At 38.5% G+C, this 14,259-nt stretch overlaps 1 protein-coding gene across 1 annotated transcript in view; it reads left to right on the top strand.

The window, feature by feature from the left end:
- The first annotated feature begins 4,680 nt into the window (after positions 1-4,680).
- Positions 4,681-14,259, top strand: part of LOC139123776 (uncharacterized) — a 46,858-nt gene continuing 37,279 nt past the window's right edge. Inside the window, exon 1 of the mRNA XM_070689929.1 lies at positions 4,681-4,876. Within this exon, the coding sequence (XP_070546030.1) occupies positions 4,681-4,876 (196 nt within the window). The remainder of the gene's footprint in view (positions 4,877-14,259) is intronic.

Below are 14,259 nucleotides of genomic sequence, written 5' to 3' on the forward strand. Positions count from 1 at the left end.
CTTAGTTTGGTTTACTACCTTCACTAAGAAATAGTAACTATGAATAAACCATCCGTTTCTGAAAAGTCGGAGCACGAATAATCCGAACTGTAAATTTGACGAAACCATAAAATCAATGTTGTGATAGAAATCGGCATCAAATTGGAATTTAGCGAGCGCAGCGATTTCACAGTGCCGCCATGTTAATTAGTATCTATTGCTTAGCTGCAGCCCAGGCTTAGAGGTCATGGCTCCATTTTGATACAAACTGTCTCGGTTCTCTCTGTGGCCTCTCCGCTAGGCGACTGATGCCGTATGTTGTGGGTTCGAACCCGATTGAAAACTAGCCGTATTTCTACTCTGGGTTGGTAGCTCTGCTGGTGGACAGAATTGTCCCCGAGGTTATCGTTCGCCCGGTTAAAGCGATGTATTCGTTGCTTCGCTTCGATAAAGTTTGTATGTGCGATGTGTGATAGTGAGCATGCGTGCGTGAGTGCTTCACGAACTCTACAACGTGTGGAGCGGTCTCAGTCAGAAAAATGTAACAACTTAGCCGGCTATTGAACCACTCTTTTTTTGGGAGTGGAGATTTAGCCGAGCGGTTCTCTCTGTGGCCTCTCCGCTAGGCGACTGATGCCGTATGTTGTGGGTTCGAACCCGATTGAAAACTAGCCGTATTATCTACTACATATGGCAAAATCCTAATTTGCTATGTTTAGTAAGTTCAGAACTTACGTTGTTGATTCTTGTCGCGTTTTCATCATTTTTTTTTCATTTGCTTCGATATGTTTTCATGGTCAGGTATTGTCATTTTACATTTTGTAGACGAGTTATTCCACTTCGTCAGTGTTCGATAATGCATGACTTCCAACTTTACAATCGGAATTAAAACTGTTGGTAGTGTCAGTTTGGCAGTAAACAAAGTGAACTAGTAAAGCATGGTACAAACGCACCTGTTAATATACCTTCTGGAGCGTCCACACGTTGTTGTTGGCTCATTTCATTTTTAACTTATAGGTAAAGTCAAGAACTCGAACAGACAGCCATGCACCGATTTTGTCCTCAAAATGGTTGTCAGAATAAACCAACAAAGATAGTGTCAAGAATATGTGGGTCCAACCATGTGCTCGGCTTGCGATCACATGCCTTCCATGATGTTGGTGTGGACGAAGGTTTCATGATCGACAAAATAAGAGAGAATGGCCAATCGCAAATTAAGGAATCTACGGAGATTTCCTCAAATCCGCGAATAAAACCGGTCAACACAAATCAATAAACACCCTATGGCTGCCACGACACCTACCCTGACTGTTTTTTGATTGTTTGAATTCGTTCTTGTCCATGATTCATGCGGCCCAACGATGTGATCAGAGACATAATCACGAACAAAAAGGGAACAAATCTCTCGGCAAGAATGCAAGCAATCAACAGCAAAGGCAAATTATCATTCATCTGAAAAGTAGTGTCAACAACAATAAACTTAACCCTTTCATCACCATCGCTTCGCCCAATCCCATTGTTTTTTACGCAAAGTTGGACCTCTACAGTTGCAAATGGGGGAGAAAGAGTAAAAACTCCAAAACACATCAACTGAAACCATCTACTGTTGATGCATACAGCAATAGCAGCACCGCAAGAGCCTTCGGACAGGACTGACGGTATGTCTGGCGGTGACTGCGCAACGCCACGTCGTATTTGTCGAACCAACAGTTGATTTTATTTTGGGCACGCCCATTCGTCTTTAACTTGTATGCGGCCGTTTGCTCATCCGGTGTGATTCAACTACACACTTGAAACTGTACAATGACGTTTAGTAGTTACGCGCAACGTCAATATGATAATTACCTTTCGGGTAAGTCATGCATATCATATCTTTTGTTTGATGTTTCCGTTCAAAGTGACAACGGAAGAAGACCTTACATATATGCCCGATATTGTGCCATTGTGACATCGGGTTTATCTTGTATAGCAGGCACTTGTAAACTAAAAGTATAATCCCTGTATTCATTATTATATAATATATAACAGCTTTTTCCATAGAATGGCTGTCAACTGTATGTGTGTTAATGTACTGTAATTTTTCTGTTTGGACGTAATACAAAAACTTCTTATACGTTGATGCTGGATTCTAAAGCTTTTGTCCGATTACATGTCATCTCATTGACCAAATCAGAATACTTAGAATAATCATGGTACCAAATCTAAAGCAGCAGTCCTCAATCTCAGGTTCTCCCATTGGCGTGGTTAAAATTGACTGTTTCTGTGATTTTCGCCTTTTTTTCATTTCAAAGACGTTAACAGAGAATAAAAGATGACATACCCGCACAACGACAATAGTTTACCGTTTAGAAGCTCTGTAGATCAACAGTAAAATTTCAAAAACTATGTGTTTATTGATTGGTTGAGATTGGTCAATTCTGACTGGAATCTTTACATAACTTTAAAAATATACCCGCACAACAATATTTCTACAAACACATTTGAAACTTAAAATTATTAATCACAAAAGTTATAACCCTTTATTGGTATCTTCATGAAACAGGGAACATACAGACCGTAATGCTCATATGAAATTTTCAAACTACAGAAGACAGTCTGGGGAATGTATGCACAAGAAATGTTTTTGCAATTTCTAATAGGTCATTATGACAGCACTGAAATTGAGATTTGTTTGGGCAATGCATTGTAGCTGACCGCTATCTAATAAACAGCTATGGGTAGCTGATAGCGTTTAAACACTAATAGCTTGAAAAACTGAGCAGTAATGTTGTTCAGCACCACTGAAAATAGCTGAATGGCTGCTTAAATGTCCCCTGCAATGCCTAATAAACAGTCACATTTGAATAGCTGCCAAATTTAGCCGTAATGTCTTATAGACAGACACAACTGAACAGCTACTAAATATCTCAGCAATGTCTGATAAATTGTCACAGCTGAATAGCTGCTCAATATCCCTGCAATGTTCACAGCACAGCCGAATAGATGCTAAATATCTCCGCACTGTCTAACCTACAGTCACATGTGAATAGCGGCTAAATATCCCTGCAATAGCTTATAAACAGTCAAAGTTTAATAGCGGCTAAATATCTCCGCAATGTCTGATAATAGCGGCTAAATATCTATGCAATGCCTAATTAACAATCATAGCTGAAAAGCGGCTAAATATCCCAGAATTTGCTTATTTCGGCAATCCAGCTATCTTGCACCTTTGTGGAGTAGTTCAGCGATCACATTTTTCAGATTTACTTTTTGATTTCGGAAATGTAGCATGAGAGAATGCTATCAATATTTTCGACTATGTTTAGAACTTACAGGAATTAGTTTTACATGACGCCTAAACCCATTGTTTGATATTTGCCCGGTATTTGTGGCAAAATTGCATCGACAAAATCCAACTATGATTTCACACAGGAAGGTCAACAATAAATTTTATTGCGTGAATACATGGGTCTATGTGCCCGAGAGCAGGTGACAATTTGCCCGACGCCAGGAGGCATATAAAACCATGTATTCAGGCAATAATATTTTTATAATATGCCTCTTCACAGTTAATGCTATCTGACATTTAGTTACATGCAGGATATTTTCAAACAATTTTACCATTATCGACCAGTATCAAGCAGATTTTAACGAAAGTCAAAATAGCAGCAAGCGCATGGATATTTTACATTTAGCGTTAAGCGTCTACTTTGACGTCGAAAACGTCGAAGGGTAGTCTGGTTCCCTGACCCAGTTTCCCCGGTAGAGGGCGAGGGGAAAAATAGGGTCAGGTACCGGGTAGCCATTTTGAACAGAACTTTGTTCAAGATGGCGGAGGTTAGTCACCTGACAGAACATGCTACAACAAATATGGCTGCTACCATGAAAACGCCGGTCAAAATTCGACTGGATCAAAATTATGTTCGAACACTGGTATCCGAACCAAAAACATTGGCACACGAGACGGGAAACATAAACTGAAAGGATTAATCCAGAAGAACGGGGAAATAGAGGTGATTGAAGGCTGGCTGTGATATCGCAGCAGTACTTGTGGCGTGTATCGAACGCGCTAGGGTCACTGAGGTTATCGCCGACTGTGGCGTGGCCCCAATGACCCGAGCACGTTCGATACACGCCACAAGTACCGCTGCGATATCACAGCTAATTGAAAGCAAATGTCGACGTTCTAAAAGTATCAATAGGTGTGCTAAATCACAGAGGCTAAATCATGGAGGTAGAAAATCTTTATTTCTACCTCCACGGCTTTGTGGTACAAACAAGAAGTTGGTGTCAAGTGAGCCTGAAAGTGCGAAACCCAAGAAACATGAGAAAAAGTTACAAGTGTTACTTTCATCCAATCACACCTTGTTTTATGTTAACCCAATAGCGTCCATGTTTACATTTGCCGGTACCTGACCCTATTTTTCCCCACGGCCTCTACTGAGGAAAATGGGTCGGCGAACCAGACTAGTCGAAGGCTTCGCTGAACCGGTTAACCATGGCAACCGGTCAGTACATCGTTCACCGGCACTTACTCCCCGGATGTTCCTATTATTGGATAGAGGGACTGTGTTCAGATCAATGCACTGATTTGTACTCATATCGAGGCATGTAATAAATCGTGTGAGATCTCGTTGTGCGCGTATTGTCCATTCTCGACGCTTATGTAACAGTAGCCTACTGCGGCTTTCACTCAGACGCGTACGTTTATGGTGATCGGATATGGCATTCAACCTGGTGAGGCGCATTGGTCGGAGTTATCTCGTCAGAAACTCGGTCTTTTTCAGCGTGGTTTACTCACAGCAGACGATCATCGGCGATGGACATGACGTCGAAACGATCAAGCGGTACGGAAAATGGGGGATTTTAGAAAATCTGCCAACCTTGAAGTTAAAGAGGATTGGTGGGCCACCAGGTGGTAGGGATCCACCAAAAAATGTCACAAGGATTTGTTGAATAAGGCTAGAGTTTGAGTTGGACACTTAGTAACCCTATTTTGTAACATCATTGTTTTGAGAGACACAGTCATGTAATTCTTATGTAGCCTTTTTTTGCATTATACACAGTGACAAATTTTTTTAAAATTATTTATTTAGATAACCAGTCATGTCATTTTTACAAGGATTTTTACACATTTACATTTGTACTTTGCAATATGACACAACAGTGTGTCTAATACCGATAAATTTACTTCACAAAGGTTTGGAGACTGTGTATGTAACAAAATGACTTTATTATGATAACACGAAGGCGCACCTGACAAGTTGATTTATCAGATACAGTCATTTACAGCTGTCATTTTACTGAAAGCCTTGCAATTTTTCTTTGTAACTTTTATAATTCATGAAGTATTTTTAATTTTTAATAACAATTCTTATGTGAAGAATATCATAAGGATATTGTGGTTATTAATATGGTTGTATGTGAGTATATTTTTGTATCGGTGTGTGATTGGAGAATATAGATTGGCATGTTTTATGTTTATGTTTTGTTTGCTACTCCATCTCATGACACATATATTTTATGACTGAACTTTGTCACTTAAATGTCATACAACATTGGCTTCTACATAAGTGTAAAAATTATTTGCAATGAAAACTGCAACAGTATAAATAAATGCAAAATAATGGCGATCTGAGTATAAAAGGGCAAAGCCAAATCCTAGCCATGGATGATGACCCAGTAGTGTGACCCATTCAGTGACTTATGCAAATAGTTGACCCTAATGATGACATACTTTATGTTAATTTCTGGGATGGTCTGCACTGAGAATATGTGAAAATACCAGGGATGTACACTCAAATATGCTAATACATATCTGTGATGGTGACGTAATTAATGCTAATAGTAGGGAAGATTTGCGCTGAAAATACGCAAAAATACCTGAGGTGTGAACTCAAATATGCTAATACGTATCTGTGTTAGTGATGCATTAACTTAGAAGTACCCGACTAACCCGAGTTGGTTATGCGAACAGATTATCTTTTAGTGTAAACAAAACATTAGCACTGCCGGAACTACTTTTAGCATGGCCCACGCCGGTCGGCGCCTAACGCCGACCTCGTCAACTGCCTCTACCATTTCTCCTTTCTTATATGTAAAAGTGGCCATACTGTTACAAAAGGTTTCTGGCTAGCAATTCATTGATTTCGTTCTTTTTCTCGGGGATGTCACAGGATACGCGGAGGACACGTTACGTTGTTTGCATGTGCATGAAAAAGCTGGGCACGTATGTACGGCGCTTATCTGACAAAACGTGTGCTTATCTGACAAAAATAACTAATTACTGCTTGTAGCCTTACTCATTTGTGGAAAGTAATCCCTCACACAATACTTCGTCTGTTAAAACACACGAATGAAATTTTAATTACAGAAGTCTAAAATCACAAACATCACAAAACAGCCATAAAACAGTTAAAAAATACAGTAAATTTCATTGATTGCGTAAAATCGCCGAGCACCTCAATTAATCATTGTGTATACATCGATCAACACATAGAGGCTGTCTTAAGGGGTAGAGGAGAGGGCACGAGGTCACATGAGGTCGTCCGCTCTCACGGTACGCGATGGCGGGAGTATCAAAATCACCACAATGGCAAGCAGAGTACTTCTTGTTTTTGTTTTTCATCACCTTCCTCGATCGCTAATTTTGCCATTTAAGTACATAAATTATACTCAATAAACATGCAAGTGGATGAGAAAAAAAGCACCTACATGTTGCAATACGGAGTTATCTTCATGGTTTAGGTCTCGACTACAGTGAGCGAGCGCGAGCCCGGCCGATGGAAGAACAACCACAATAAAAAAGAATTAATTATATGTCAACAATTTGAGAGTAGTTTACAGAAACAAAATCCTTCGTATAGAAGAATTCGTATTAACCTTAAATTGACACATTCCGTGTACACGACATCGTACGAAGCGACGACATGTACCGCGCACATGAAGTGCGCTGGCTAAAGTGACTCCCCAGGGTATTGCTAAAAAGAGTTTTGTCAGATAAGCACGTTTTGTCAGATAAGCGCCGTACACACGTGGAAAGAACGTTCCATGCTGTTCTGATCACATTTGCATATATGATCAGTGCGCGTTACTGAAGTGAAGCGTCCGAAAATAGGAAACTTGAATGAAAATGAACGAAGAACGATATTTTGTTTCACCATATTTCTAAAACTTAGTTTAGAGCCTAAATTAAAGAAGAAACTAGATTACTTGCATTGAAAAGTGGGTAGTTCACTTTTTCCTGTCAACATAGTTCCATGTGCAAGCATATGTGTGTGCCCGTGGTATTGAGTGAGTCGTTACAGCCCTGATGTTCCTATCATAGCACCAGCTGGATAAGATAAACGCAACAATGGAACATTAACACCTTTGGGGATTAAAAGTGTTATGTTTGTCATCCGAGTTGACAGGCAGCAACTCGGGTTTCAGGTACCATCCAAGTTAATTGAGCCTTCCCGTAATGGTAATTTATGCAAACATCGAGGAAGATCTGCACTAAGAATACATACAAATACGTTGGTATGTTTATAATGTACACTTAGTATGCTAAGGTCTGCGTTGTGCACTCATGGTATACATGGATATACGCATACGTATACTAACACAGTGAGATGTTCCATATACGTACATATGCACTATGTATTTCTGTTGCACATTTCCAATCTGCAGCTACGCAGACTGTTGTATACTCACATATTCTACTAAAATACGAGTCCATATACGTAGATATGATGAGCGTATATCAAGCTGTTTGCCAGTGAAATTGATCCTGCATCACATGCTTCATTCTCTCAGATGTTGAGAAACTAGTAAACATCACTTGTTGGCTTTACAGCCATTGAAGCACACTCTGTCCTTTCTTATGGTCGAATAGGCCTCAGGGGCAGATATTCGGAATCTCAAACTTTTACAATTCTTTTCTGATATACCACTTGTTGGAGTTCATTTTAAAGCTCTTGGTGTACGAAAACTTTTCACCACCTTAGTTTTCAAAATTCGGAAATGTTATATTTCTCCATAGAGTTAACACAGGGATGGCGGCCATTTTAAATTTTACATATCGATAAATCTTAGGTTATTTGTTTCACTAGTACCAAAATTTGCACGGTGACCCCCCGATTTTTATTCTTGATTTTGAAATATTATAGTTGAAAGATTCCTTAAGAAACATTGGAGCAAAAGTTAAGTCTTTTACTTTCGAGGTGCATACTGCCTTAAGGTCGACTGGGACTCGGTGACAGATATTCGGACTCTCACACTTTAACAAAACATTTAACCCTACCACGTGCGGAGCTTCTTTTAACTTATATTTAGTAAACAAGGTCTTAACGCACCCAATAGAGTATACAGAGGGTCGGCAGCCATTTTGAATCAGTGAGTAAGGTCTTAACTAACCCTATAGAATTATCACAGGCTAGCTCTGTAAACATTTTGACTTTAAAATGTAAGTAAATATTTGATCATTTTTAGTCTTGTACCAAATTTTGCAGCGTGACCCCTGGATTTTATTCAAAATCAAGAATTATGGTCTGAAATTTCTTAAGGGGAAAGTTTGGGCGAAATTTAAGGTCTTTCAATTTCGACGCGTGAACTTAGTAACTGCTTCAGTGATTGTGGAAGACGGTTTAGGCACGGAGCATCATTCTCGGCAGAGACAGATAAGGTTTATACTATTTGAAATTTCGACAACCTTTATTCTCCACTGGGGCGATCTAAGGATTTATGTCATGAAAGTTGGCGACAAAATTACAATAAATCTAAAACGATTTCGATACATGGTTTTAAGCCAATATAACGAAGTTTTCATTAAGAAACAAAACCAAAATCCCAGATCACTTTCAAATGAAACGAAGAATGAACTTAGCAAAAGAATGAAACCATGTCCCTTGTGCGTGTGGAAATACAAATCAAAACCGTTATGGATCTGATCTCAAATCAAAATAAACCAAATATAAGCACAATTGAAATTCAAAATCGTGAATCCAAACAAAAGAATTCACATGAAGCAAAGCAAATTAATCAAATCGAAATAATATTCCTCGTGAAAGTCAAAACCTTTAAACATTAAAACATAACGATTCAAGCTGTGGATTATGTTAAAGGGACAAAGTCGGCCATTTTTCATGAATTTTGTTTGATACGACATACGAAGCTTACTTGTTTAACATGTTGAAAGATGCTAATTGAATGGGTGACCATGCACATATTCGAACCAAATTTTAGACAAATTAAATAAAAAAATCGCGAAAATGAATTATTCATATTTCAATCCTATTTATTGAGAAAGCTGTAATATCTACCTATTCAGATACAGATGTATTTTCTCAAGCTTGTATAAAAAAGGAAAGGGAAATAGTTGATATAAACACTCTTCCCTCTGGAATTAATTAATACTTTCCAGTAGCTATGGAAAGAGAATATATGAAAATGGATATGAGAAATGACGTCATTTCTTTCCGTACCTGGATAATATTTTGTAGTTACGAAGACCATTTAGCTGACTTTTCCCTGGAGTATCTTATCGTTTGTATCGGAAGCTTACTCGAACAAGAGCATGGCCTCTCTAAGTCACTGTACCAATCGGGAGCATATGTCATGTGCACCCTCTCTGTAACTGTATGGTTAATCTCGATATAGTTCACTTCCGAGTTATTAAAACTCGTCAAAATGGAAACTTGTCGTGTAACTTTTCTGTCATGATGCACTGTTGACGAGGACCGTAGGCCTACTCTTCAGCAGCGAAGTCAACATGAAAACATGGCAAGGGACGATGAACGATAACGGTGTCTGTTGCAATACATACCAAATTTTCAATGCGTTCGTTTTGTTGTTTTTAATAAATCTCTGCTCCTACTCAAGTAGAATGCCCAAAAAATGAAAACAAACAACACGATTTTTAACAAAATTATAAATGACGTCTCGAAGTGTCATCAATTATTTTCACCCAGCTGTAAACATATCAATGCGTACGCCTAAGTGTAAGTAGTTCCGGTTACAGTGAAGATGTGATTCACATTTTATCTCTTGGTTATTTGAAGACCTCCATTTACCTAATGTCATCCTGGGCATAAATTCGAAGAACATGAAAATATCGATTTTCTAAATAGTCTTTCACTACAATACAGTTCTTTTAATCACATTGCTTCGTCACACATACAGTTTTAGGGAACTATTTAAGATGAAAATAGAACCTAATGGAGTGTAACAGTTTGGCAGAAAATGCATCCTCTCTGAAAACCTGTAGGGCGCCATCCCTCGTGGTATTATTGACACTCACATGTTTATGTGTCACAGGTGACAGTCGATTTAATAACCTCTTAAAGGTATACAGTCACCTGTATTCTAAATGTACCCATATACGGTCAAAGAGGCGTTCCTTGGTATTCAAAATGCCCATGTGAGGGCGCTGTTTTTAAAAAGCGGCCACCCGCTTAATATCTGTGATTGGTTAGATTTTCTCTTTTTATGGTAACTGTGGCAAAATTGGAACAGGTGACAGTATACCTTTAAATATCGTTGAAGTGATGAGATATAACCTGATCTGTCCTCTGACTGCCTGATTTAGAATCGATATCCATGCGCTCGGTATGCCGTAAACCTCCCAAACAGCGCCACCCCTTGAATTGTTCAAATGCCTGAAATCCATGAACGCCACCAATGTATGTTGAGTGCGGAATTATTCTTTGTGTTCTACATACTTGTTGTTTTGTCAGATTTTCTTTCTGTTTTGATTTTTGAGAAGAAGATAAGTGTGATACCTTTGAACGCTTTCTGTTCATGTCTTCCTTATAATCACATCATTTGATTTTGCTCTTTTTTTTTACAATGACACTTAACGTACAGGCGACTCTCGTCATTTCGTAAGAATGCCGACTAAACACGAGAACTCTGCAAAATAAACGTGCCCATAGGTTTCCAATTTCATGAACAACCAATCAAGCCAATTTATGTATGTATGTATGTATGTATGTATGTATGTATGTATGTATGTATGTATGTATGTATGTATGTATGTATGTATGTATGTATGTATGTATGTATGTATGTATGTATGTATGTATGTATGTATGTATGTATGTATGTATGTATGTATGTATGTATGTATGTATGTATGTATGTATGTATGTATGTATGTATGTATGTATGTATGTATGTATGTATGTATGTATGTGTATGCGTCATCTTTCTGTCAGAATAATTGCAGGAGAGGCGTATTTGGCGCCTGTGAGGGTGGTTTAAATGACTGGATTTTGTTTGCCAGGTTAAACTATTTGGTACTGGCGTTTGATTTATTCCTTTATTTCTTTATTTATTCCATTATTTTTCTTGTATTTTATTTACTTGTTCGTTTGTTCATCTATTTGTTTTTTTGTCTGTTTGTTTATCATATTCAATCAGAATAATTTCAGGACAGGCGTATTTCTCGCCAGTGAGGGCGGTTTACATGACTGGATTTTGCTGGCTCGGTTTTAAGTGTTTGATACTGATGTTTGACTGGCGTTCAGAGAGGTGTGAAAATTTACTGCTCACAGAGCGTGCTATTCGTGCATTTTTAACCCATATTACTCTTGATTTTTCTGAAAAACTAACGCATTAATGGGGAAAAAGTTATCGACCCTCTATAAAATCAAATTTCAGTTCCATTAATTTTACTCCATAGCGTTGGATGTGACGCTTCTGGGAGTTATTCTGGTCAACAAGATCTTTTAAAACGCACACAGTTAAACGGTTTTTAGTTATCTGCCTGTCTCTTCAGATAAGGTAATCCCATGTCTCCGGTTGGCTATTGTAAACTAAGTAGCATAACATTATATCCCCTCTGACCCTAAATTATCAAATTATTTGTGAATAATTACACCAGCTTCAGTATTTGTCCGGATGAACTGGCAGTCGTCGGCTCGACAAAGCACCAAAAAGTCATCATTTGACGCGCTGCCTTGTTTCCCAGCACGATTTCCACACTTTGTGAGAAAAGGGATATTTACCATTGCAGCCGGTAGCCCTGCAACAAATGGAAGTACCGTGGTTAGTTGACGAAAGTGACGAGATTGGGTCATCTATGACCTCGACACAAAATGCTTTGGTAAGTCTGCTTCACTTCAGGTTTATTTTTTGCGCTGTCTCTGTCTTGCTGAAATACATAATTTAGTTGCTACACGCCCCAAATGTTCCGCCAAACTCATCCACACTTTCTAATTTTTTCCTGGAGAGTATAGATTTTAAACATGGCGTCGAATGTTCAATGAAGTTGAGCTTGTCGGGTCACCTTGTTAGGTTGCGATTGTTCGTCAGATATTGCAGACGTGCACCTAAATGTCACGGTACCTTTAAGGGATGAAGAGAAAAAAAGGAATACAACATTATTTCAATGTGCGAACATTCTGCATTCGCCACTGTGTAATAAAATGGAATAGACAAGCATTCCATGCTTGCTGTGATTCAACATGCCAAAAGCATTTCTTCGTAGAACCCTTTGATCATTCCAAATGCATTTGGGATGCGCGCCTAACCCTTGATTTCTCAGATGATGTTATTCCAAGTTCAATCTCAATGGGGCCGTCGTGAAATTTTAATGTTTAAAACCTACACTACAAGTGTTTTCTTCAGAATATTTGAACAAGATTTCATTCATAATATGTATTCAACTACGTCATTGCATTGTCTGATTATTAAGGTAGTATGCGTGAAAGACTACCTTTCGCTCCATCTTTCCTCAAGATTTCAACCATTCTCTTTCAAAATCAAGAATAAAAATCGGGGGTCACCGTGCAAATTTTGGTACTGGAGAAACAAATTTCGAAAGATTTGCCGATATTCGAAATTCAAAATGGCCGCTATCACTGTGTTAACTTTTTGGAGGAAAAGAAAATTTCAGATTTTCAAAAATCTAAGAGGATGAAAGTTTTTCTTTCTCCAAGGGCTTCAAAATGAGCCCTCACAAGTGGTAGATCAGAAAAGAATTGGAAAAGTTTGGGAGTCCGAATATCTGTCCCCGAGGCGCATTCTACCTTAAGGTGACCGGAAGGTAGCCTAATTACTTCTTCTGGAGAAATCGTCTTCAGACTCTGGATAGTACCTGTCTAAAAGATATTCCAACGGTCACACCACTTTAACTACCATGGAACATAGGGTATAGGAAGTTGTTCAACATTCATCGCTCTACGAAATCAGTTTGAGAACGACGATGCACCTGTACACAGTAAGTGAGGCTACCCACAATTCTCCATGATCTGTACACACGGAGATCACTCACTGAACTGAAGCAAATTTCTTCTGTACAAAGAACAACTCGGTCCATATTTCAAAATTCTGGCAACATAGTTCTGATAATCATAATTTTCTGATTTCTCACTATGAATAATGAGAAGATCAACCCCTTTTCCGCGGAGGAGATAGCAATTTTGTAATTTTGTCGACATAGATTTTTGACAGCCATACACAATATTTTCAGGGAAACTAAGGGAATAAGATGCATCTGTGTTGGCAAAAGAAAGGGTATTGATTTTTTTAATGTTCGTAATAAAGGTAATTTGCATGTCTGACGGTGGTATGACGAGACCATTTTAGTTTCTGATAACTTTATCTTGAAAAGTGTGGCAATTTTATGCACCTCCAAACATAGACTTCTCATTCTATTTAGTCTTAAATTTTAAACATAATGGATAATTTTGGAATATGGTTTTAACAAATAATCCTTAACTTAAATGGTAAGTTAAAAATTGTTAAGAAACTGATAAAATTGAAAAAGCCTTTAACAAAAAATGTCTGAGTGAACAAATCAAGGGGAATTGTGGGTAGCCTCACTTACTGTGCTGTAGTTGTCAAATATGCGAGGTTGAGAGAAAACGCTGTCGCCGGTCAAAATGCTAATGTCAAAGCAAGAGTCATGTATGCATGCATCTAAGTTACTGCAAGGCAAAATAAAGATTGCAGTGAAGATAGATAAAGATGCTCGATTGGAATTCATAAGAGACAAAAATAACAGTGTAAATTGCGTCATCCTTGTATATGTTTGGCGATGGGTTAGGCAGCCGCTGAGCCCAACCGCCAGTTAAGCAGCATATATTGTTAAAAGATAACTTATGATAAAGTTCAGTGTAGTATCATCTTTGTATGTATTTGAAGCTGTAGTCTTCTAACTAAATGTTATCGTCGAACAACTCTTCCGCCAAACTGAACTGATTTGTTGTCACATCGTAATACCGAAGCGGACAGCAACCGCCTTGCAAGCAAATATCTCATGAACCTTTTTTCGCCAACATGAACACACAGAGGGAGAGAAGATAGACAGTGGGGGAG

This window comes from Ptychodera flava, assembly GCF_041260155.1.
Source record: "Ptychodera flava strain L36383 chromosome 23 unlocalized genomic scaffold, AS_Pfla_20210202 Scaffold_23__1_contigs__length_28996876_pilon, whole genome shotgun sequence".
In the NCBI taxonomy this organism is placed as follows: Eukaryota; Metazoa; Hemichordata; class Enteropneusta; family Ptychoderidae; genus Ptychodera; species Ptychodera flava.